We start from the raw sequence: 26,880 nt of genomic DNA, 5'->3' as shown, positions 1-26,880 counted from the left end.
GCACGCAATCGCTCCCAGTGAATACTGACACGCACGCAATCGCTCCCAGTGAATACTGACATGCACGCAATCACCCCCAGTGAATACTGACACGCACGCAATCGTCCCCAGTGAATACTGACACGCACGCAATCGTCCCCAGTGAATACTGACACGCACGCAATCGCTCCCAGTGAATACTGACACGCACGCAATCGCTCCCAGTGAATACTGACACGCACATAATCACTGTGAATACTGACACGCACATAATCACTGTGAATACTGACACGCACGTAATCACTGTGAATACTGACACGCGCGCAATCACTCCGTGAATACTGACACGCACGCAATCACTCCTAGTGAATACTGACACGCACGCAATCACTCCCAGTGAATACTGACACACACGCAATCGCTCCCAGGGAATACTGACATGCACGCAATCACTGTGAATACTGACACGCATGCAATCACTCCCAGTGAATACTGACACGCACGCAATTGCTCCCAGTGAATACTGACACGCACGCAATTACTCCCAGTGAATACTGACACGCACGCAATCGCTCCCAGGGAATACTGACATGCACGCAATCACTGTGAATACTGACACGCATGCAATCACTCCCAGTGAATACTGACACGCACGCAATCGCTCCCAGTGAATACTGACACGCACGCAATCGCTCCCAGTGAATACTGACACGCACGCAATCGCTCCCAGTGAATACTGACACGCACGCAATTGCTCCCAGTGAATATTGACACGCACGCAATTGCTCCCAGTGAATACTGACACGCACGCAATCGCTCCCAGTGAATACTGACACACACAATCACTCCCAGTGAATACTACACGCACGCAATCACTCCCAGTGAATACTGACACACCCAATCACTCCAGTGAATACTGACACGCACTCAATCACGCTCAGTGAATACTGACACGCACACAATGACTCCCAGTGAATACTGACACGCACGCAATCACGCTCAGTGAATACTGACACTCACGCAATCACGCTCAGTGAATACTGACACACACGCAATCACTCCCAGTGAATACTGACGCTCACCTAATCATTCCCAGTGATTATTCACATGCATCCAATCATCCTCTGTAAATATTGGCATATTCCCATCATCCTCTGCTAATTGTAACATATATTTCTATATCATTAACATCCGCAGAGGACCTTGCAGAAAATAGAGACATTGCCAAGAACTACTGTACACATTGGCATAATTCCAATGGATTCCTTGCCCTAATTATTGAAGTTCTGCTATACAAATGTAAAATGACACCATTATTGCAGATTAAAGAGATTTATTTGTACACAGCATTGAAATAAAGTGCAAGGGAGTTTTAAAAATAGAGAAATAAAAGAATGTCGAATTTTTGTTTGAGGCGTGTGCTGCCTTGGAGGGACTGAAACCAACAAACTCTGCCTACCCCTTATATAACCTGGTCTGTCTGCCCTCCACCACCAGCACTTACCTTCTGATATGCTGGATTCCTGGAACATTGTATCAAAAGCTCGATGGATGTCTGCGAATGATGGCCGGTCCCCTGGGTTCCACTTCCAACCTAGAGACGAGCATCGTGGTTAGAAGTTTTCTTAGTGAGGTAAAGCCTTCCCATCCAACAGCGACACTGCGGCCTGTTTCCTAACACTAACTCATCTACTGATTCACTGAGGGAAGCGAGCAGGTTTCCTCTGCCCCTACCGCGGATGAAGCCGAGAGTTAAGCCCTGGTGAAGAGTGCAGTCCTCGCACCGCCTGTCCGCCGACCAGCTAGCTGAAATCAAAGTAATAGCACCAATGTTTTTCAGGCCAGACCAGCATTCAAACCTTTCTTGACTTAATGGTAGGCAGCTGTTTAATTGACCTCCTTTAATTAGAGAGCGGTGTAATTGTGGCACGCTCCAGCGCGTGGGGCGGATGGGGCAAATAATACGGAAGTGGGCAGCATGGTAGCACAGTGGTTAGCACTATTGCTTCACAGCGCCAGGGACTCGGGTTTGATTCCCGGCTTGGGTCACTGTCTGTCTGTGAAGATACTGCACGTTCTCCCCGTGTCTGCGTGGGTTTCCTCCGGGTGCTCCGGTTTCCTCCCAGTCCTGAAAGTCGTGCTTCTTAGGTGAATTGAACATTCTGAATTCTCCCTCGGTATACCCGAGCAGGTGCCGGAATGTGGCGACTAGGGTATTTTCACAGTAACTTCATTGCTGTGTAAATGTAAGCCTACGTGTGACACTAATCAAGATTATTATTATAATAACTGTGTGTGGACTGAGTACTATTGTTGGGCTGCTGGCTGTGGAGAGGCCAGCATCATTACAGCACCTCCAGTGGCTTGAGGATAGAACTGCAGTGTGACTGGCAGTTACCATAAGTATGAACATGGGAATTTATAATGGGAAAAGCTGACCAGGAAATGCTGGCAGTTGTAGTACTTTTATATGATACACAATCTAAACTTGCCCCTGAATTTAAAAAAATAAATTTAGAGTCCTCAATTGTTTTTTTTCCCAATTAAGAGGCAATTTAGTGTGACCAATCCACCTACCCTACACATCTTTTTGGGATGTGACCTACACAGGCATGGGGAGAATGTGCAAACTTCACACGGACAGTGACCCGGGGCCGGGATCGAACCCGGGACCTCAGCGCCGTGGACTTGCCGCTGAATTGACTCCTTGTGTACTCACATGCTCGCATCAACTCGTAGACTTTCTCTGGACAACCTTCAGGCCGCTCCATCCTGTAATCCTTTTCCAACAGGTCATAAACTTGCGAAAGGTCAATTCCAGGGTAAGGGGACATGCCGTATGTCGCAATCTCCCACAGGAGCACACCAAAGGCTGGGGGGAAATGACATTATATATCTGAACTAATATAACACACAGAAAGAGATCATTTTCTTTGCAGCAGTCCCATTATGTGCGCAGTTGCAGTCTAATGATATTCCATTAATTCCATCATGAGATATCCTTGTCTCCTTCACATAGAAATGAGTGCAAGAAATGGTCAAATCATTCAAGATGTTCAAGATAAACAATGGGAGGATGATGCAATTTCACATGTAGAGGGACTATTGCCTCTAGGACCCTGTAAATGATTCAGAGGTCGATCATTATGGATTTTGTGTAATACGGTCCCTATTATTTCTATTCACTCAGCAATGAGCTCAGACAATGCGGCTGTATGGTGATGGGGTGGGTGGAGGGAAGGGTTTGAAAAATTAATTGGATAAACACACCAAAGCTGAATGGCTCCCAGTGGAAGTAACTGCTGGAAATTCAGCTTCCTGACATTACTGGCATCAATAACACACCCACAGACGGCAAACCATAATGAAGTATGCGGAACTCAACACAAATAAGAGGGGTGTGGGGGAAGAAGGGGAGACTGGGAAATCTAGCAAATGGCTCAAGCGGATTGCAAGAGCTTTGGTTTTAATAGTGAGGTTTCTTTAACCAGAGTTAATTATTCCGGATGGGTTCCATCCGCCGCCAAAAGCACTTGCACTTAGTGCAAGAATTTTAGCAATGCACATTATAAATATTCAGTCTATGTACTTACCCCACACATCGGATTTGATTGAAAATTTGTTGTAGGCCAGACTCTCTGGAGCAGTCCATTTAATGGGAAACTTTGCCCCAGCGTGTGCTGTGTACGTGTCCCCCGTCATTAACCTACTTAACCCAAAGTCAGCCACTTTAACCAAGTGGTTCTCCCCTACAAGGCAATTCCTAGCGGCAAGGTCCCTAGGAGAAGGCACAAAGAACAATCAGATTCAGAGAGAAAGTTACAAGAGACAATCAGACGCCGCAGTAATTTACAATTAGACACTAGAAAAGGTACATTGGGAGAATTAGATGGCTATGAAGCCACATATGTCTGTGAAGAGTGTGCAGGTAGTTTGCTCCTGACTGCATTGTCCAGACTGAAAGATAGAGACCCAGCATTAACACACAGCTATTAATTTGAAAATGACAATTCCTTCTCCTCAGACAGTTGTAGCTGTCGAAAATAAATCACGGCCGAATGACAAGTACATATAGCGATTGTCCAATTCATTACCTTACTTTCAGAAATCATTCTATGAATGGATCTTTCAGTGCCTTGAAAATAACCGACTTCCATAGAATTCCTACAGTGCAGGAGGCCATTCGGCCCATTGAGTTTGTATGAGTCCTCCAGGAGACAGCACCCTACCTAGGCCCACTCCCCCACTCTCTGCCCGTAACCTGCACATCCTTGGGCATTAGGGACAATGTAGCATGGCCAATCCACCTAACTGGCTCATCTTTGTGACTATGGGAGGAAACCCTTGCAGACACGGGGAGAAAGTGCAAACTCCACACAGACAGTCACCCAAGGCTGAAATTGAACCCGGGTCCCTGTTGCTGTGAGGCAGCAGTGCTAACCACTGTGCCACCCTTCACTTCCACGTGAACATGCTATTACAGCATGTGAGCAGTGAACTCAGTTACACAGGGTTCAGGCTGTTTCTGCATGAGAAAGAGCTTAGATTTGTCCAAGCCAGTGTTATTTTAAAGATCGCAGATAGCAACACCCACAAGTCCTGGTTAGAGTAGACGACCTGGTAATTCTCATGCTGTGCTCTATTCAACAAGGAGCTGACGTTTAAAAATACATTTTGAACATGACACTTTTTTGCAGTGAATCTCAATCCTACTTGGTGAAATGAATCACACCCTAATAGAATTGAGTACGAAGACAATGTACCTGTGAATGAAATTTTTCTTCTCCAAATATTCCATCGCAGAGGAGATCTGAGTTGCCATGTATAGCAGCACAACAGCATTCACCTCCTCCTTGTTGCAATCACGCAGGTAATCCAGTAGGTTACCATGAGTCATAAACTCTGTGATGATGTAAAACGGAGGCTCCCGGGTACATACACCTTTAGGGAGAAATGACACAAGGGATTCATTGTAAAAGTGTTTTTAACATTCTACATGGTGTTCAAATCCATTCCGTGTTCCCAGCTGGGTGAATGGCCTGTTGCTCAACACTAACTTGTGCAGAGAAACTCGATCCAAAAAGTGAAACATTTTAAAATAAACATTTTAATGTTGTTTTGGTGTCTGATAAAATCGTTGTTTCCCAACTTTTTTTCCATATAAAATGGGATGCATTATTCTGATTTATGATAGGTTACTTTCCAATCATAATGTTGCAAAGTTTCCCGTGTCGCCTATTCTGAGTCTCCACTGGGTTACTGGCTGTGATTTTAGAATAAACAATTCTGTATCCCCTTTGCAACAGGAATTCACCATTTTAGTAAAGCCCTGCCACCTGTCCATCAGTTCTCACATTCTTACTAAAAATAAATAGACTTGGATGCCCTTAACTTCAAAACAAAGTCCTCAAATCCAGGCACCCACCAGCAAAAACTTCCAGAATTTCATTTCTCCGCATCACTGAAAATTTTAGTGATCTCTATCCAACAGGAATGTGAAATTATCAGAATTATAGAGCTCAGTTAGCATAAGAAAACATTTCGAGCTGCTTCACAGGAGTGGTCGCAAACCCCTCCCCCCCTCCCTCACCTTTCTCTTTATTTGTTTTTAAAATAAATTTAGAGTACCCAATTCATTTTTTCCAATTAAGGGGCAATTTAGCGTGGCCAATCCACCTGGCCTGCACATCTTTGGGTTGTGGGGGTGAAACCCACGCAAATACGGGGAGAATGTGCAAACTCCACACGGTCAGTGAGCCAGAGCCGGGATCGAACCTGGGACCTCGCCACAGTGAGGCAGCAGTGCTAACCACTACGCCACCGTGCTGCCCCATTTTTCTCTTTTTAAGCCATTCCTTAAAACCTACTTTTTTGACCAAGCTTTCTGTCACCTGCCCTAATATATCCATATTTTACAATGTTAAAGGCATTTATAAGACCCCAAAATTAAGGGTTATTCATGAAAATGGAGGGCAACATAGTGACGCAGTGGTTAGCACTCCTGCCTCACGGCACCGAGGTCCCAGGTTCGATCCCGGCCCTGGGTCACTGTCCGTGTGCAGTTTGCACGTTCTCCCTGTGTCTGCGTGGGTTTCTCCCCCACAACCCAAAGATGTGCAGGGTAGGTGGATTAGACATGCTAAATTGCCCCTTAATTGGAAAAAATGAATTGGGTACTCTAAATTAATTTTTAAAAAATTTATGAAAATGGGTTGTTAGTATTTCTTGCAAATGAAGCATGTCTTTGGATCCATTGGGCAGCGTGACCTGTTTTTTTTAATAGAGCGCCAAAAATTCAAAAGGATAAAAAAAAAATTTCAAAGTTTTTTTACGCTCCTAACTGGTCGACTGTAGTAAAATAAGAGTCTGGATGGGGTAGGTGGACAGAGAGATCTTGGGGTGGGGGTACGGATATATAAATCCCTAAAAGTAGTGCCTCAAGTTGAAAAAGGTCAAAAAAGCAAACACGGCACCAAGGCTCATTTCTAGAGGGGTCAAATTGAAAAGCAGAGAGGCCGTCTTAGATTTGGATATAATCCTGGTTAGACCTCACTTAAGAGTACTGTGAACATCAGACATCAGTTCTGCAACCTCCCCGTGAACTCCCTGTGATAACTATATATCCCTTTGCATAACAACAACCACAAATTAAGGGTTAAAAAAGGCATAGAGACACTGGACAAGATGCAAAAATAGTTTAAAAGGATGACACCAGAACTAAGAGGTTATACCCATCTAGAAGGACTGAACTCGCTGGAGTTCTCTCGGGAAAAGAGAAGACCTGTTGGAGGTGCTCAAAATTACAAAGAGGTTGAATAGGGTAGATGTAGAAAAGCTTCCACTTGTGGCAAAGGCCAAAAATTGTGCTCTGAAATAGCCACTAATAAAATCAACAGGGAATTCAGCAGGAATTCCTTTACTCAGAGAATGCCTAGAATGCAAAATTCCCTAATGCAATGAGTAGTTAAGGCAAATAGTATCCCTTAAATGCATCTCTGCTACGTGAACACTTGAGGGAAAAAAAGGAATAAAAGGTTCTGCTAATAGGGTTAAGATAAAGAGTGGTCGGAGGCAGCTTGTGTGGTGAATGAACACAGCACAGACCAGTTGGGCTTGTTTCAGTGCAGTACGTTCTATTCAACTCTGTACAGTTCTGTTATACAGTGAACTGTTCCATAAAATCACTAGTGCAAAAGGAGGCCCATCGAGTCTGCACCGACCGTATTAAAGAGCACCCTACCTAGGCCTTGCCCCCACCCTATCCCCGCAACCCAGTAGCCCACCTAACCTTTTAGACACTAAGGGGCAATTTATTTATTTATTTAAAAAAATAAATTTAGAGTGCCCAATTAATTTTATCCAATTAAGGGGCAATTTAGCATGGCCAATCAATCATGGCCAATTTCCCTACCCTGCACATCTTTGGGTTGTGGGGACGAAACCCACGCAAACACGGGGAGAATGTGCAAACTCCACACGGACAGTGACCCAGAGCTGCAATCGGACCTGGGACCTCAGCGCCATGAGACAGCAGTGCTGTACCACCGTGCCTCCCAGAAGGGGCAATTTATCATGGCCAATCTACCTAACCTGCACATCTTTGGACGTTGGAACATGGGAGGAAACTGGAGCACCCGGAGGAAACTCACGCAGACACGGGGAGAACGTACAAACTCCACACAGACAGAGACCCAAGCTGGTATTGAACCTGGGTCTCTGACGCTGTGAGGAAGCAGTGCTAACCACTGAGCCACCGTGCCGCCCGTTAGTGCAAACACAGCCTCAGAAGTAACTAAAGATGTAAAAACCACTAAATGTCCAGTAATTTATGCTCAGGACACACTTACTGTAGTTTGAAATATATTGAGATCAAGATTCAAGGCTTCACAACAACACCTACGTCTGGTGAGTTTAATTGAAACTGCAAGTGCAATGCAGCCAAGTTCAATTTCAGGACTGCTGTGAGTACATGTAGTTTATTATCTTCAAGATTCTCTTCTCAATGATAATTCAGTATAAGTATGCTGCTTTATCCACTTAAATCTAATATCATTCAATTTACAGCCACAGTTATTGTTACAGGTTTGGAGAAGGCCTCTGTTGCTGTTTGGTTCCACATTGGAGTCAGTCTAATCTCATGCCCCTTTCCTCTCTTATATCCTTTAATATATTTCTTCAAGTCCCAACTTAGCTTTCTCTTTTATGTCATGATTGAATGAGATCCCGTAGCCTCTTCTGCTGGTGCAATCCAAAATCCAATAACAATCTGTGTTGAAAAGAAATTGCTTCCAATTCCCTGTCCTTTCAGGCATGACCCTGACTTTATACACCCTGGTGTTTTTTTTTAGTTTAATTGATTGGAGAAATCAATGGTGACAAATTCTCCTTCTAAAAAGACAAGTACTCAAACACTGGCATCGGTGTTGAAAAGTCACCTCACCTGCAAAGACTTACCTAGCAGCTGTACCAGATTGGGATGCTTAATTTCCTTCATAACTGCAGCCTCTTTCAAAAATTCTTCCACTTCCATTGTATCTTCCTGCAGAAAGAGAACAGCTCTGCATTAAGCACGGAGAAGCAAACGGTGCAGGGATGCTGGCATCGCACACAAAATAAATGAAGAGTTTGATGCATCCGCTGCCAATCCGTGGCAAAAGACTATGGCAGCAGTGGTCTCAACCACAAATGCACCGCATGCGATTCACTCAGTTTTGTAACTGAAATGCCAATGCACCCCCCCCGCCCCCCCCCCCCATAAAGAACATATTCTATGTTTTGTTGCAGACATTTGTTCACAGGACTCACGTACCAAGATGTTACACGTAACAACTGTACACAGAGGTTAGCCAAATCTGGAATACACGGATGGAGACAATGAAGTTGCAGTTTCATAACTACATGCAAATATCGTATTTCAACTCCGCACCCATGGTACATGGCTGAACTGCAAATTCTGCTTAACATTCCCTCAGGGAGGAGATGAGAAATGTTTTCATGCAGCTTCGATAGTAACTTTCAAAAGGGAATCAGATCAATACTTGAAAAGAAAAATTTACAAGGCTCTGCGCAAGGGGTGCGGTGGGACCAATTGGATGAACCTTTCAAAAGGGTTGGCATCAGCACGATGGGCTGAATGGTCTCCTAAGCTCTGTCACTCTACAATTCTAGAAAGAGGCTCAAATTGATACGACACCTCACCTTGTATAGAGATTTCTCAAAGTACGTCACCTGAAATGAGTTACATTGAAGCGGCAGCTTTTATATACGAGAACACAGTGAGCGACTAGTTAAACAAGCCTCATTATTACTCGTGTTCTCGACTTCTGAGAGAATCTGGGCACTTCCCCCAATCTTATCCTGTTACCATTTATTGTGCACCCTATAAGTGCTCTTTCAAACAAAAAAATTGCCAGTCTATACTGCAATCATTTTGTAAGAACTCCTCATTTCTGTGTGGCACGATGGCGCAGTTGTTAGCACTGCTGCCTCATGGCATCGAGGTCCCAGGTTCAATCCCAGCCCCGTCACTGTGTGGAGCTTGCACATTCTCCCCATGTCTGTGTGGGTCTCACCCCCACAACCCAACAGGTTGGGTGGATCGGTCATGCTAAACTGCCCCTTGATTGGAAAAAAAATAATAATTGGGTACTTTAACTTTTTTAAAAAAACTTTAAAAAAACAACTCCTCATTTTTGCACTGCGAGTTGAAAGAATCCCTGAAATTGCTGAGCAAAGTGGAAACGTTGTGTGGTTAGTAAGACAAGTCGTGGGTAGATGGTGCTGCCATGAAATGAAATGAAAATCGCTTATTGTCACGAGTAGGCTTCAATGAAGTTACTGTGAAAAGCCCCTAGTCGCCACATTCCGGCGCCTGTTCGGGGAGGCTGGTACGGGAATCGAACCGTGCTGCTGGCCTGCCTTGGTCTGCTTTAAAAGCCAGCGGTTTAGCCCAGTGTTCTAAACCAGCCCCTAACCATGTGGTAATGTTCACTTGTTCTTGGGATGTGGGTGATGCTGACAAGGCTAACCTGGTAGCTTGGAAAACATTAAGAATTGACCACGTAGTGTGGAACTGATACCGCACACAAGGTGGAGGTGGCAATGTATATGACAATTGGGCGATTTTGCGCTAACCCAGAAACTACCAAATTTATTTTGAGTTCAACTTCACAACTTACTCAGCGGCATTTGAATATCGGAATTGCAAGTCCAGTACAATAACTACAAGGCTAAAGTACATGGTACATTTCTATCAATACTGTTGTCATGGTGGGTGACACGGTGATGTAATGGTTAGCACTGCTGCCTCTTGGCGCCGAGGGCCTGGGTTCGATCCCGGCCCCGGTCACTGTCCGTGTGGAGTTTGCACATTCTCCCCGTGTCTGTGTGGGTCTCACCCCCACAACCAAAAAAGATGTGCAGGGTAGGATAATTGACCACGCTAACTTGTCCCTTATTTGGAAATAAAGAATTGGGTACGCTAAACATATTTTAAAAATACTATTGTCATGCCAATGTCCATTAAAATCACTGTCCACAAGATTCCGAAACCAAAAAGAAAATGCTGGAAAATCTCAGCTGGTCTGGTAGCATCTGCAGTGAGAGGAAAGAGCTAACGTTTCGAGTCCAGATGACCCTTTGTCAAAGCTGAACTCGGTCACCTGGACTCGAAATGTTAGCTCTTTTCTCTCACTACAGATGCTACCAGACCGGCTGAAATATTCCAGCATTTTCTTTTTGATTTCAGATTCCAGCATCCGCAGTAATTTGCTTTTGTCCACAAGGTTCTGTTGCTTGTGACACTGCAGTCAATGCAGTAGAACATCGATTGACAATATTACTGATATATATTGGCACTGGGGACAAATGCTTTGAAGCTACACACACACAGATCTTGTGTAATTCAAGGAAAACACAGCAGGAACCACTCGTCAAGAGGGTTTAATGCAGCAGCTGAACAGAAATCAGGAAGATCGGTTGAACTCTCACTCAGTATCCAGGGTCGGTTGCACTCTCACCCAGTACCCAGGCTGGCCCTTGGTTGAATTCCCTCTACTCTAAAATCAACTAAATGCCACATTTTAAAGTATTGTGTAGTAACTGGAGTATCTCATTCGCAGCTGGGTTACATTCAGAGTTTGGAATTCTTGACCCGTAAATCTGATGGGGGCAAGTCAAAAAGCATCTCTGAAGGATCCAGTTCATTTGGAACTGCCCTCTTTGCTGCAATAATACAAAACTAATCACACACCACTCTCTCCTGTTTCCTCTGCTTTAAATGTTTAACTACTTTGTCCTTGAAGGACTCAATGGTCTCAAAGACTAAATTTGTCCAGATGTTAAGATGCACAGTGCAAGACGGGAAGCCATAACAATTTTAGTTAGAAAAGATTATCAGTATTCTACCTGCTTATAGAGGGTATAGCAAAGGTCCTATGTGAAGAAAGCACACACAGTGAGCTTCCTCAAGGGGACACCCCCTCTGCACTGACCCAGTTATCGTGCAATGCTGCCCGATTAGGGTCTGAACTGTCACACGAGTGAAGAATAGTAAAACGTAGAGACCGGAGTGTCCAAACATCACTTTGCATTCAGTTCAGGCCTGGTTCCTGCTGCAAAGGTTTAGCTGGTAGTCCTTGGTGTCAATGCCAAATTTGTTAAAGCACCCTAACTGAATCATGGAAAATTAAGAGAAGATAATGGTACAAAAGAGTCCCTGTTCAATTCACTGTTCGATCTTTCCACTGACTTTCCCTTCCAGGAAAATAGCATTACAAATGCTTTCTTCTCATTTTGAAAGCAATGATGACAGATAAACGTGCATTTATACAGCGCCTCCCACGTCCTCAGGATTTGACAAAGCACTGCACAGCCAATGAAGTACTTTATATAAAAAGTGGGACCATTCGTTTTGCCAGATGTGCGGCCAATTTATAAAAGCTCAGGTTACACAAACAGCAATTAGATAAATGACCGTGTGTGTGTGTGTGTGTGTGTGTGTGTGTGTGTGTGTGTGTGTGGGGGGGGGGGGGGGGGGGGGATTGTTTTTCCAGAGGGCGATCACCGAGATGCGATGGCCAAATGGTCTCCTTTTGCGCTGTTTTGATTCTATTATCTGTTGAAGATGGCATTAAGGGAGGAATGTGGGCTGGAGCACTGGGCAGACTTCCCTGCTCTTTGTTGACAGTGCCAGGGTATCCCTTCTGTTATCTTCCAATAGGCAGATACAGCCACTGTTTAGCACAGAATCATAGACTGGTGCAGAAGAGGCCATTCATCCCATTGTACCAGTGCTAATATTTCAGCACAGCAGTCCATATAGTCTTACTCTCCTGCACTTTCCCCGTAGCCGTGCAATTTTCTTCCATTTCTTATCCAAAAGACAGCATCAGTGAAATATCAGGCTAGATTACACACACAAGTTGTGGAGCGGTGTTTGAACCAATAACCTTTCGACTGTGAGATTAACTGGTCATTATTGAACCCAAGCTGGATGATCTATACAATGCGGAACTTGCTATCTGGGCTTGGACCCTTCTGCCTACTTCTCAGCTCTCCAACCATGGCTCAGCTCCAACTGACCCTGCACCAATTCTGTGACTTCAAACATTATCCACTTTGAACATCCGCTTTCTGCAAAATAGATCAGGTGACCGGTGGCGATGGAGTACACCTGTGCTGAAACAATTCTCCCGGGCCAATGTTGACCTTGCCAGCAGGTGGAGACAGTGCAAGTTGTTGAGGAGTCTCCTGTATGTTAAATTTCATTGCGGGAGGTTGTAGAGGAAGAACTAAGCTGAAACTGACAGAGCAGTGGATTAATGGGACGTCGACGTCAACGGTTGAAACATATTGTATACATCTCTAGCTCTGTATACATCTCTAGCTCCATTCAAATGGGCCTTAAAAGTGAACAACACATTCTCACGAGAATCATCTGCTCAAAATTAGAGAAGCCCTACAATGCAGGAGGCCATTCGGCCTTTCAAATCTGCACCGACCCTCTGAAAGAGCACTCTACCTAGGGCCCCCACCACTCCAGCCTACACATCTTTTGATACTACAGGGAAGTTTAGCACGGCTAATCCCCCTAACCTGCACATCTGAAAATCATTGTCAGCTTCCTTCTTATTTGAAATTTAGGGCTGTGAAGCTCCCTGGGATGTTTTATAATGTTAAAGGTGCTACATAACTGCAAGTGGTTGTTATGCTCATTCAGCAAGAGCTAAACCAGAATTTGTACGTGGCTAAGTTCAATATGAAGGCTCTCATCAGGGATGGCACGGTGACCACAGTGGTTAGCACTGCTGCCTCGCGGTGCCGAGGACCCGGATTCGATATTGGCCCCGGGTCACTGTCCGTATGGAGTTTGCACATTCTCCCCGTGTCGGCGTGGGTCTCACCCCCAGAACCCAAAGATGTGCAGGGTAGGTGAACTGGCCATGCTAAATTGGAAAAAAACTAAAGAATTGGGTACTCTAAATTAAAAAACAAAAAAATGACGACTCTTACTTGTTCACTTAATAAACTGGGGACTCTCCACTTTTTCGGATAATTGGGGTTCCAATGTCCAGGGAAGGTTTTTCACCGAAGCCCACCCTCTTGTAATAGGGTATAATTTCTCATGCGTCACTTGAGTCATCAGCTCAAATTGTCGCTGTAGTCCGCATGCGCAAAACAAACTCTCAAGGCAGAATGCAATTTAGAGGGATGAAAGCTCTAGGCTTATGCAGGGCAACAGTCTCAGTTCCAGTAGGACAGCACAATTGTTTCACGCGCATTCTGGGGAACAACACTGCCTCTTTATGATGACTCAGTGAAATTCTAATTGATTGGAATGTCAGTTCATTGCACCAGGTTAACAATGTTCATATACAGCACTAAGACTTCTAATCGGTATAGAGCAGTGTTTTTCAAACTTTTTTTCCGGGGACCCATTTTTACCAACCGGCCGACCTGCGCGGCCCACGCCGGCCGACCTGCGCGGGCCACGCCGGTCGACCTGCGCGACCCACCATTTTCTCTGATCTTGTTTGTTGCTGACAAAAATGGAGGAAATGGTTTTGGGTCCCTTTGGCCCCAATGGTCCCTTTGGGCCCCCCAATCTTGAAAAAAAAGAGGCTGCGACCATTTAAAAAAAATGCGGCCGCACTGCGCATGTGTGCCCGATCATCGGCGCGCATGCGCACAGATGATCGCGCACGCATGTGCAGTGCAGCCAAATTTGAAAACATCTGTTCCTGGCCATTTTGAAGGCCGCTTGCAGCTGGCATTTTAAAAGGCGGCTGCTGCACACGGATTTGCGCGATCAGGTGAACCGCGACGGATGGCTCCGTGGCCCCCCCAAAACCCGCCCGCGACCCACCCCCAAGTTTGACAATGCCCGGTATATAGTATTAACACGCAATTCAACCAAATCCTGCAAGACTATATTCAGTTCGAACACTAGGTGGGGCTCATGGCCCACTCAGTAACAACGTGTAATACAATTGGGCATTATTACACTGCAGAGTTTATTTGAAGTTTGCTGATGAACATTGTCCTCCCATACTGGGGGGGGGGGGGGGGGGGGAGAAGAGAGAGAGAGAAAGAAAGTTATCCTGACTTTATCTTGAGGGCCAGTGTATCAAATGGTGAATTGTTGGGCGATGAACTCTCAGGTAGGTCAATCGCAATAAAGGTGGGGGAGAGGCGGAAGCCGGGGCCATCAACACTGGGTAAAACTCAACAGGGAAAGTTTTCCGTCACAAGACAACCACAAACTCGAGCCAAGAGCCTTGCTAAAAGTGGCAAGCTTGCATCTCCTGCACGGGGTGCTTCTCCATTTGCCAACCCCAGCTGTGAGTTAGCAATGTTCTTCAGCAGCTCGAGTCATATCTACTGATGACTACAAAAGTCAGCTCCCACTCAATCAATTATCCACCAAAAATCATCTCCAACAAGAGAGAATCCATCTCCCGATGACATTCAATGGCATAACTTTGGTCGAACCCCAACTATCAATCTCTTTGTGGCCACACATGATCCCGACGTGGAAATATATCACTGTTCCTCCACTGTTACGGAGTTAAAGTCCTGGAAGTCCCTCGATAACGGCACCGTGGGTGGACTGACAACAGCTGGAACTGCAGCTGGCCAAGAAGATGGCTTCCCCCCCCCCCCCTCAGGATGGGCAACAAATGCTGGCCTTGACTGCAACATTCACATCCTACGAAGAAATGAAAAAAAAAAGCAAAAGATCCCCAAGATGTCAGAAGCAATTATTTAAAACTTGGCAAAAAGGGATGTTTGAAGACTGACTAAATGTTTGGTCAAGGAGGTTGGTTTCAAATAGACGCTTAAAGGAGAAACGAGCGCGCGAGATTCCAGAGCTCAGGACCTTGGTAGATGAAAGGATAAAGGAAGTGAGGGGTGTGCAAGAGGCTAAAGATGGAAGAATGCAGACTTCTCAAAGAACTGTACAGCTGGGGGGGGGGGGGGGGGGAGAGAGAGAGAGAGAGAGAGACGCCTTGCTGGACTGAGAGCCAATGAAGGTCAGCGAGCTCAGGGATTGGTGAATGAATAGCTCTCGGCATGAGTTCAGAGGCAGGTGTTTTAGCACAGGGCTAAATCGCTGGCTTTGAAAGCAGACCAAGGCAGGCCAGCAGCGCGGGTTCAATTCCTGTACCTGCCTCCCCGAACAGGCGCCGGAATATGGCGACTAGGGGCGTTTCACAGTAACTTCACTTGAAGCCTACTTGTGACAATAAGCGATTTTCATTTCATTCCATTTTCATTTCATTTCAGGTGGCAGAGTTTCGGGTGAATTCAGGTTTATGGAGGGTGTGTGGAGGATACAGGTCAAGCAGGAGAGCATTGGAATATCCGAGCCGGGACGCAACGGAAAACACTGCAAAGCCAGGATTTACCAGCGGTGCAGGCAGGAAATTGCAATCCTCAGGGGGCAGCAGGAGATTCCAATGTCTTGGATAAGAACCACTACCACCCTGTGAGAGCGTCAGATCTCAGGGAGGGGTCCTCCAGCCTGAAGTAACCAAAATCCCCAAAACAATCTCCCAATGTTATCATCTGGATAGGGACATAAGTAAAGAAAAACAGCAGCTCTTCTAACTCCCTTTCATCACGCAATGTATATTGTCATTGTACACTCAGGTGTTATGGCTCGACAACTATGCACTGGGAATGTCAGAACATGCACGGAATTCCCCCCCAGTTGATTAACCAGCTCATTTTTAATTTCCTTCACATTATTCTGTCTACATTTATAAAAATATTTTAACAATTAAACCAACCTCTCTTCTGCCCTCAGTCTTGCATGGATTGATTCCTGATCCGTGGCAAATCTAACCATCTGAACTTCCCATGACCTGGCTCTGACTTTCCCGCTCTTTTTCCTCTCCCTGTCAGCTTGTCACCATGTGCCATTGTTACCTTGAAGTCACTTTCTCCACTGCCCTTCATAGGTCTTCTTCCTGTCCCTAAACCCCTCAACACTCCTGGAAACATCCACGCACAAGATAAATTAGGGAATTCTTTTGATGTGGCCATTAACTAGCAGGCGCCATGGAAACGTGACCATTTGGACAATCAATAGAATATTTTCCTATTCCCACACCGATTTTTACATAGAATTTACAGTGCAGAAGGAGGCCATTCGGCCCATCGAGTCTGCACCGGCTCTTGCAAAGAGCACCCTGACCAAGGTCAACACCTCCACCCTATCCCCATGACCCAGTAACCCCACCCAACACTAAGGGCAATTTTGGACACTAAGGGCAATTTATCATGGCCAATCCACCTAACATGCACATCTTTGGACTGTGGGAGGAAACCGGAGCACCCGGAGGAAACCCACGCACACACGGGGAGGATGTGCAGACTCCGCACAGACAGTGACCCAAGCCGGAATCGAACCTGGGATCCTGGAGCTGTGAAGCAATTGTGCTATCCACAATGCTACCGTGCTGCCCCAAGGTGTTACTGACCGGGGGAGGGGGTGATTGGGACAGAATATTCGGCGATCGTGGTATCAGATCACCCGCCGCATGTGGTTGATCTGCACGCGGAAAGAGGGGGTTCCCAGTGGTTGCAGTTGAGGCTAGACATGGGGCTGTTTATTGATAAGGGGATCTGCGAAAGGATAAGGGTAGCTATATGAAACTATTTGGAACTTGATTGGACGAATGCGGTTTTTGCCTCCAGATTGTGGGAAGCAAAGGAGGAGAGATGCTCAGCGGTCCCCGAGGAGGTGCTGAAGGGAAGGAAGATATTTCAGAGGGAGTTTAAGCTTTATCTACTGGGAAGGCGGTGGGGAAGCTGTGGCGGATCGGGGGTGGGGGGGCGATGTATGAGCATGGGCTAAAAGCCAGCAGGATGCTTGTGCATCAGTTGAGGTGGCCAGCAGTGAGGTACATTTGGCTGATGAAAGATTAGGGGTGGGGGTGTGATTGGGGTATTTGTAGCCTTTTACCGCAGGTTGTACACCTCGGAGCCGCCGGTGGGGGATGAAGGCATGAGGCAGTTTTTGGATGGACTGGATTTCCTGGTGGTCGAGAAGGGGAAGGTTCAGGGGGTTGGGAGCTCCCATCATGCTGAGGGAAGTAATGGGGTGTGTGGGTTGGATGCAATCCGGGAGGCCCCTGGTCTGGACGGGTTCCCAGCAGAGTTTTAGAAAAAGCTTGGCACGGAATTGGGATCCCTACTAGTGGATGTGTACAATGATTCGGTCAGGAAGGGGGAGCCCCCGCCCACATTATCTCCGCCTTTGATTTTGCTTATTTTTAAAAAGGTTAAGAACCCAGAGTAATGTGGATCATACTGCCTGATAAATATAGATGCAAAGCTGGTGAAGGTGCTGCCAAAACATAGAGGACTGTGTGCCTGGGGTGATAGGGGAGGACCAAACGGGGTTCGTGAAAGGGCGGCAGCTGATGGCGAATATTAGGCTGTTGAATGTGATGATGATGCCCCAGGAGGGCCAGGAAACAGGTGATGGTGTCTGTGGATGCGGAGAATGCACTTGACCGGGTTGAGTGGGCAAATTTGTTTGAGGTGTTGGGAAGGTTTGAGTTTGGACACTGGTTCGTAGATTGGGTTAGGTTGCTGTATAGAGCCCTCACGGCGTGTGTTTGTATAAACAGTGTTAGCTCGGGGTATTTTGGTCTGCACTGGGGAAGGAGGCAGGGGTGTCTGCTATCCCCGTTGCTTTTTGCTTTGGCAATCGAGCTTCGGGTGGGGGGGGTACACACACGATCATGGGAATACTGGTGGAGTTTGGCTCGTTCTCGGGATGTAAGCTCGACATGGGGAGGAAGGGCTTGGAAAAGCTGCTGTTTCGGCAGGTCGGGGCAGGTTTCCGGCACTTGGGGATACGAATGGCGCATAGTTGGGCCCAGTTGCACAGGCTGAATTGACAAATTTGGTGGAGGAGGTGAAAGAGGATTTTAAGAGGTGGGATGTTTAGCCACTGTCGTTGGTTGGAAGAATCCAGACAGTTAAAACGTCGGTGCTGCCAAAGCTTCTGATCAGCTTCCAAAATCTCCCAATTTCTGTGCCCAAATCCTTTTTTGGTAAGATCAATAGAATGATCTCGGAGTTTATATGGGGGGTAAGGTACCCTGGATTAGGAGGGCATTTTTGGAGAGAGACAGACGGGGAGGGGGCTTAACGCTGCTAAACCTGCTGAATTATTACTGGGCGGCTAATGTTGAGAAGGTTAGGAAGCGGGCAGTGTGGGGGAGGTCAGTGCGGGGTCGGATTGAGGACGCCTCATGTAGAGGAACGGGTTCGAGGGCACTGTTATTGGCACCTCTTCCGTTCTTGCTGGCCAGATACTCCACAAACCCGGAAGTGGTTATCAGCGTTAAGGTATTGAATCAATGCCGACAGCATTTTAAGATGGAGAGTATGTCGCTGTGGTACCGATCTGTGGCAATCACAGGTTTATTCTGGCAGGCCAGGATTCCACGTTTAGGGCATGGGAACGGGCAGGCATTGAGTGCTCTTAGGGACCCATTTCTGTTGGGGGGAGCTAGAGGCGGCGTTTCAATTACCAACGGGAATGGGTTTTGGTACCGGCAAGTCAGGTACTTTGTTAGGAAGGAGTTCCCGAAATACCACCCCGGCACTGCAAGACAAGATTTTGTCCGAGGACGAGAAAGGGGAGGGAAGGATCTCGGACATTCATGGGGAGTTGGGTGTGGGTGGCCTTAGAAGTCGGGCTAAGGAGTAAGCCCATGCGATGGACAAACTCATCCTCTTCATGTGTGACATGCAGTCTCATCCAGTTCAAAGTGGTGCACAGGACTCACATGACAGTGTCACTGATGAGTGTACAGGGTAGATGCAGGGGCTGGGCAAAGGGACTGGCGAATCATCCCACATGTTTTGGGCATGTCCGAATTTGAAGGAGTTTGCTGGATATTTGAGAGAGCTACGTGAAAGGTTTTGGGGGTGAAGGTGACTCCAAGCCAGTGGGTGGCAATATTTGGGTTTTCAGAGGATCTGGAAGTTCAGGTGGGGAGAGAGGCTGATGTGTTGGCCGTTGCCTCCCCAATAGCTCGGAGGTGGATATTGTTAGGGTGGCGGGACCTGGGGCCACCTAAAGTGATGATGTGGTTGAACAACTTGGCTGTGTTGCACACCTGGGTGGCACAGTGGTTAGCACTGTTGCTTTACAGCGCCAGGCTCCCAGGTTCGATTCCCGGCTTGGGTCACTGTCTGTGCGGAGTCTGCACGTTCTCCCCGTGTCTGCGTGGGGTTTCCTCCGGGTGCTCCGGTTTCCTCCCACAAGTCCCGAAAGACGTGCTTGTTAGGTGAATTGGACATTGAGTTCTACCTCCGTGTACCCGAACAGGCACCGGAATGTCGCGACTAGGGGCTTTTCACACTAACTTCATTGCAGTGTTATGGTAAGCCTACTTGCGTCAATAATAAATATTATTAAAGGTTGCGATTGGAGGCGCAGATGAAGGGCTCTTCTCGAGGTGGAGGTTGTTCATCGACATCTTTAAAAAGAGTGGTAAAACGTCAGCTTTGGGGTGGGGGTTCTTTTGTTGCTGTAGTTAGAAAATGGGGCAGAGAGAGTGGGCTGTGACGGAGGGGTTTGTGTATCTGGAATGTGGTTTGTGAAGGATCGCTCACAACTGGACACGGATCCACAAATGAAATCTGGCCAGGCAGGTGGAGGAAGTTAAAAAGGACCTGCAGAGGTGGGACCCGCTCCCACTCCCCCTGGCGGGAAGGGCGCAGATGATCAGGATGAATGTACTTGTCCAGGCTCCTCTCCCTATTCAGATCCATACCGATCTACATCCCCAAGGATGCAATATCACCACTGGGCATCAACAGTTGAAAGAATGAAGGGATGGAGAAAGGAACCAGACGCCGAATGGATAAAAATGGAGGAGGGTTCCTGCATAGGGATGTCCCTCTGGGCCCTGGCCACAACAGCGCTCCCATCCCCACCGACCAAGCACTCCACGAGCCCAGTGGTAGTAGCCAGGTAAGACAACACTTCAGTCTGACCTAAATGTCCATCAGGGTCCCCATCTGCAACAACTCTGAGGACTCTGGAGCGAAGCACTGAATAGGGTCAACTCCACCTCCACATGCATAGGCACAAAGCTACGCCTAATGCAGCTGAAAGTGGTACACAGGAGAGTACACCTAACCCGAATGAGCAGGTTCTTCTCAGAGGTGGAGGACAAATATGAACTGTGCCAGGGAGGCCCAGCCAACCACACCCACATGTTCTGGGCGTGCCCCAGACATGTTGGCTTCTGGACAGCCTTCTTCGGGGCGATGTCCAAGGTTGTGGGGAGGAGGGTGGAGCCATGCCCGGAAGTGGCAGTCTTCGGGGTATCAGAACAGCCAGAACGCTTAAGGGAGAAGAGGGCCGACACCCTAGCCTTTGCCTCCCTAATCGCCTGCTGAAGAATCCTGCTCGGCTGGCGATCAGCAGCACCACCTAAAGCTGCAGACTGGCTGGCCAACCTGTCGGAATTTCTCCAATTGGAGAAAATCAAATTCACCATCGGGGGGGGGGGGGGGGTCAGAAGAGGGCAGAACAACCTATCACAATGTATCAGATGTATAACTCTGCTAGCACAGTATGTACAGCAGGACGGATGAACCAGCGAACAACAAAAACATGCCAGATAGCAAGGGAGGGGAGGGGGTCTCGGGGAAGTAGGGGGAATGGGAGTTAGGAGTCTAATTCAAATGCTGGGCACTTGCAAACTATGACTGATGTGTATAGATTTGCTTATGTTTACTTCTATTTTTGTTGTGTATAAAGAGGAAAAACTCTTCATAAAAGCATTAAAAAAAAAGAATTCCATATGTTTCAATCAGATCATCTCCCATCCTTCTAAATTCTGGGGCATAATGTTACTCAATCTGTCCTCATCAGGGAATTTCCTCTTCTCGGAAAACATTCCAGAGAACCTTTGTTTCATTCCCACTGGGACAAGCCTTCAGATTTGCATTTATTCACATTGTGACTATTTGTTGGATGTACAATATTTAACCAGTAATCTTTCATCGCCTTGCAGTAATTCACCAATGACTTCAAACATTTATATCAAACTGGATACAACTAATAATTAATTTTTAACTTGTTCCTGTGCATGCATCAATTCGTGTACGGCACATTAAGATAGACATAATTTACTTCATACCTATTTTTATAGGAAGGGGACTTCCATTTTTGTTTTGTGCCTTTCACCACCTCAGGATGCCCTGACATTTTGCAGCCAATGAAGTAATTTTGGACTGGAGACAGCGATGACTCAGTGGTCAGTATTTTCAGCTGAGCCAGGAGGCCATGGATTTCAACCCCACTACAGGGGAGCTGACCACAAAATCTAGGCTGGCGCTCCCAGAGTAGCACTGCGGGAATGCTGGAGCTTTGGAAGTGTCGTCTGTCGGATGAGACACTAAAGTGAGGCGCTGCCTACCCTCCCTGGTGGAGGCAAACAATCTCATGGCATTCTGGAGAGCAGCAGAGGAACATAGAATATAGAAAAATACAGCACAGAACAGGCCCTTCGGCCCACGATGTTGTACCGAACCTTTGTCCTAGATTAATCATAGATTATCATTGAATTTACAGTGCAGAAGGAGGCCATTCGGCCCACTGAGTCTGCACCGGCTCTTGGAAAGAGCACCCTACCCAAGGTCAACACCTCCACCCAACACTAAGGGCAATTTTGGACACTAAGGGCAATTTATCATGGCCAATCCACCTAACCTGGACATCCTTGGACTGTGGGAGGAAACCAGAGCACCCGGAGGAAACCCACGCACACACGGGGAGGACGTGCAGACTCCGCACAGACAGCGACCCAAGCCGGAACCGAACCCGGGACCCTGGAGCTGCGAAGCAACCGCGCTATCCACAATGCTACCGTGCTGCCCTTAAGAACAAATAAATCTACACTATATCATTTTACCGTAATCCATGTACCTATCCAATAGCTGCTTGAAGGTCCCTAATGTTTCCGACTCAACTACTTCCACAGGCAGTGCATTCCATGCCCCCACTACTCTCTGGGTAAAGAACCTACCTCTGACATCCCCCCTATATCTTCCACCATTCACCTTAAATTTATGTCCACTTGTAATGGTTTGTTCCACCAGGGGAAAAAGTCTCTGACTGTCTACTCGATCTATTCCCCTGATCATCTTGTAAACCTCTATCAAGGTTCATCCTTCTCCGTTCTAACGAGAAAAGGCCTAGCACCCTCAACCTTTCCTCTTAAGACCTACTCTCCATTCCAGGCAACATCCTGGTAAATCTCCTTTGCACCTTTTCCAAAGCTTCCACTTCCTTCCTAAAATGAGGCGACCAGAACTGTACACAGTACTCCAAATGTGGCCTTACCAAAGTTTTGTACAGCTGCATCATCACCTCACGGCTCTTAAATTCAATCCCTCTGTTAATGAACGCTAGCACACCATAGGCCTTCTTTACAGCTCTATCCACTTGAGTGGCAACTTTCAAAGATGTATGAACATAGACCCCAAGATCTCTCTGCTCCTCCACATTGCCAAGAACTCTACCGTTAACCCTGTATTCCGCATTCATATTTGTCCTTCCAAAATGGACAACCTCACACTTTTCAGGGTTAAACTCCATCTGCCACTTCTCAGCCCAGCTCTGCATCCTATCTAGGTCTCTTTGCAGCCGACAACAGCCCTCCTCACTATCCACAACTCCACCAATCTTCGTATCGTCTGCAAATTTACTGACCCACCCTTCAACTCCCTCATCCAAGTCATTAATGAAAATCACAAACAGCAGAGGACCCAGAACTGATCCCTGCGGTACGCCACTGGTAACTGGGATCCAGGCTGAATATTTGCCATCCACCACCACTCTCTGACTTCTATCGGTTAGCCAGTTCGTTATCCAACTGGCCAAATTTCCCACTATCCCATGCCTCCTTACTTTCTGCAGAAGCCTACCATGGGGAACCTTATCAAATGCCTTACTAAAATCCATGTACACTACATCCACTGCTTTACCTTCATCCACATGCTTGGTCACCTCCTCAAAGAATTCAATAAGACTTGTAAGGCAAGACCTACCCCTCACAAATCCGTGCTGACTATCCCTAATCAAGCAGTGTCTTTCCAGATGCTCAGAAATCCTATCCTTCAGTACCCTTTCCATTACTTTGCCTACCACCGAAGTAAGACTAATTGGCCTGTAATTCCCAGGGTTATCCCTAGTCCCTTTTTTGAACAGGGGCACGACATTCGCCACTCTCCACTCTCCAATCCCCTGGTACCACCCCTGTTGACAGTGAGGACGAAAAGATCATTGCCAACGGCTCTGCAATTTCATCTCTTGCTTCCCATAGAATCCTTGGATATATCCCGTCAGGCCCGGGGGATTTGTCTATCCTCAAGTTTTTCAAAATGCCCAACACATCTTCCTTCCTAACAAGTATTTCCTCGAGCTTACCAATCTGTTTCACACTGTCCTCTCCAACAATATCGCCCCTCTCATTTGTAAATACAGAAGAAAAGTACTCATTCAAGACCTCTCCCATCTCTTCAGACTCAATACAGAATCTCCCGCTACTGTCCTTGATCGGACCTACCCTCGCTCTAGTCATTCTCATATTTCTCACATATGTATAAAAGGCCTTGGGGTTTTCCTTGATCCTACCTGCCAAAGATTGTTAATGCCCTCTCTTAGCTCTCCTAATCCCTTTCTTCAGTTCCCTCCTGGCTATCTTGTATCCCTCCAACGCCCTGTCTGAACCTTGTTTCCTCAGCCTTACATAAATCTCCTTTTTCCTCTTAACAAGACATTCAACCTCTCTTGTCAACCATGGTTCCCTCACTCGACCATCTCTTCCCTGCCTGACAGGGACATACATATCAAGGACACGTAGTACCTGTTCCTTGAACAAGTTCCACATTTCACTTGTGTCCTTTCCTGACAGCCTATGTCCCCAACTTATGCACTTCAATTCTTGTCTGACAACATCGAATTTACCCTTCCCCCAATTGTAAACCTTGCCCTGTTGCATGCACCTATCCCTCTCCATTACTAAAGTGAAAGTCACAGAATTGTGGTCACTATCTCCAAAATGCTCCCCCACTAACAAATGTATCACTTGCCCTGGTTCATTACCAAGTACCAAATCCAATATTGCCTCTCCTCTGGTCGGACAATCTACATACTGTGTTAGAAAAGCTTCCTGGACACACTGCACAAACACCACCCCATCCAAACTATTTGATCTAAAGAGTTTCCACTCAATGTTTGGGAAGTTAAAGTCACCCATGACTACTACCATGTGACTTCTGCACCTTTCCAAAATCTGTTTCCCAATCTGTTCCTCCACATCTTTGCTACTATTGGGGGGCCTATAGAAAACTCCGAACAAGGTGACTGCTCCTTTCCTATTTCTGACTTCAACCCATACAACCTCAGTAGGCAGACACTCCTCGAACTGCCTTTCTACAGCTGTTATACTATCTCTAATTAACAATGCCACCCCCCCACCTCTTTTACCACCCTCCCTAATCTTATTGAAACATCTATAACCAGGAACCTCCAACAACCATTTCTGCCCCTCTTCTATCCAAGTTTCCGTGATGGCCACCACATCGTAGTCCCAAGTACCGATCCATGCCTTAAATTCACCCACCTTATTCCTGATGCTTGTTGCGTTGAAGTATACACACTTCAACCCATCTCCGTGCCTGCAAGTACTCTCCTTTGTCAGTGTTCCCTTCCCCACTGCCTCACTACACGCTTTGGCGTCCTGAATATCGGCTACCTTAGTTGCTGGACTACAAATCCGGTTCCCATTCCCCTGCCAAATTAGTTTAAACCCTCCCGAAGAGTACTAGAAAACCTCCCTCCCAGGATATTGGTGCCCCTCTGGTTCAGATGCAACCCGTCCTGCTTGTACATGTCCCACCTTCCCCAGAATGCGCTCCAATTATCCAAATACCTGAAGCCCTCCCTCCTACACCATTCCTGCAGCCACGTGTTCAGCTGCACTCTCTCCCTATTCCTAGCCTCGCTATCACGTGGCACCGGTAACAAACCAGAGATGACAACTCTGTCTGTCCTGGCTTTTAACTTCCAGCCTAACTCCCTAAACTCGCTTATTACCTCCACACGCCTTTTCCTACCTACGTTGTTGGTACCAATGTGCACCACGACTTCTGGCTGCTCCCCCTCCCCCTTAAGGATCCTGAAGACACGATCCGAGACATCCCTGGCCCTGGCACCCGGGAGGCAACATACCTTCCGGGAGTCTCGCTCGCGACCACAGAATCTCCTATCTATTCCCCTAACCATTGAATCTCCTACTACTATTGCTTTTCTATTCTCCCCCCTTCCTTTCTGAGCCCCAGAGCTAGACTCAGTGCCAGAGACCTGGCCGCTAGGGCCTTCCCCCGGTAGGTCATCCCCCCCAACAGCATCCAAAACGGTATACTTGTTTTGAAGGGGAACGGCCACGAGGGATCCCTGCACTGTCTGCCTGTTTGTTTTCTTTCCCCTGACTGTAACCCAGCTACTCTTGTCCTGTACCTTGGGTGTGGTTACCTCCCTGTAACTCTTCTCTATCACCCCCTCTGCCTCCCGGATGATCCGAAGTTCATCCAGCTTCAGCTCCAGTTCCCTGACACGGTCTTTGAGGAGCTGGAGTTGGGTGCACTTCCCGCAGGTATAGTCAGCGGGGACACAGGTGGTATCCCTCACCACCCACATCCTACAAGAGGAGCATGCAACTGGCCTAGCCTCCATCCCCTCTTACCTTACAGAATATAGCTGCCCTGTGGACCAACTGGACCTCCGACTCTGCTCCCAGTCAGCTGCACTCTCTGTAAACTCCTGGCTCTCTTCTCACTCTTTGCGGAAATGTAGGAAACAAAATGAAAGGAGCACCTTACTCCCTCCTCACCTTACTCCCTCAGTCACCAAACTCTCAGTATAGCACTCAAATGCACCAAATTCAGCACTCAGTGCAAACAAAGTCTGCACTGTAGGGGATCACTTTTATACCAAGGAGGTAGTGATGGGCAAGCTAATGGGGCTAAAGGTAGACAAGTCTCCTGGACCTGATGGAATGCATCCCAGAGTGCTAAAAGAGATGGCTAAGGAAATTGCAAATGCACTAGTGATAATTTACCAAAATTCACTAGACTCTGGGGTGGTCCCGGCGGATTGGAAATTAGCAAACGCGACACCACTGTTTAAAAAAGGAGGTAGGCAGAAAGTGGGTAATTATAGGCCAGCGAGCTTAACTTCGGTAGTAGGGAAGATGCTGGAATCTATCATCAAGGAAGGAATAGCGAGGCATCTGGATGGAAATTGTCCCATTGGGCAGACGCAGCATGGGTTCATAAAGGGCAGGTCGTGGCTAA

At 47.0% G+C, this 26,880-nt stretch overlaps 1 protein-coding gene and 1 long non-coding RNA gene across 6 annotated transcripts in view; one reads left to right on the top strand and one right to left on the bottom strand.

The window, feature by feature from the left end:
- abl1 (c-abl oncogene 1, non-receptor tyrosine kinase) overlaps positions 1-26,880 on the bottom strand; it is a 229,113-nt gene that overhangs the window by 14,918 nt on the left and 187,315 nt on the right. For all 5 annotated transcript variants that reach the window (XM_072488806.1, XM_072488807.1, XM_072488811.1 and 2 more), the window contains exons 5-9: positions 8,434-8,518; positions 4,743-4,920; positions 3,573-3,757; positions 2,699-2,851; positions 1,484-1,573 (exon numbers count right to left, since the gene is read on the bottom strand). In XM_072488806.1, coding sequence (XP_072344907.1) covers positions 1,484-1,573; positions 2,699-2,851; positions 3,573-3,757; positions 4,743-4,920; positions 8,434-8,518 — 691 coding nt within the window. The remainder of the gene's footprint in view (positions 1-1,483; positions 1,574-2,698; positions 2,852-3,572; positions 3,758-4,742; positions 4,921-8,433; positions 8,519-26,880) is intronic.
- Positions 14,554-16,281, top strand: LOC140399306 (uncharacterized). Its single transcript, XR_011937675.1, has 2 exons — positions 14,554-14,639; positions 15,766-16,281. It is a non-coding gene; the product is annotated as an uncharacterized lncRNA (long non-coding RNA).

The sequence above is a fragment of the Scyliorhinus torazame genome, chromosome 22 (genome assembly GCF_047496885.1).
Source record: "Scyliorhinus torazame isolate Kashiwa2021f chromosome 22, sScyTor2.1, whole genome shotgun sequence".
In the NCBI taxonomy this organism is placed as follows: Eukaryota; Metazoa; Chordata; class Chondrichthyes; order Carcharhiniformes; family Scyliorhinidae; genus Scyliorhinus; species Scyliorhinus torazame.
This window is presented reverse-complemented; position numbering and strand designations above follow the sequence as displayed.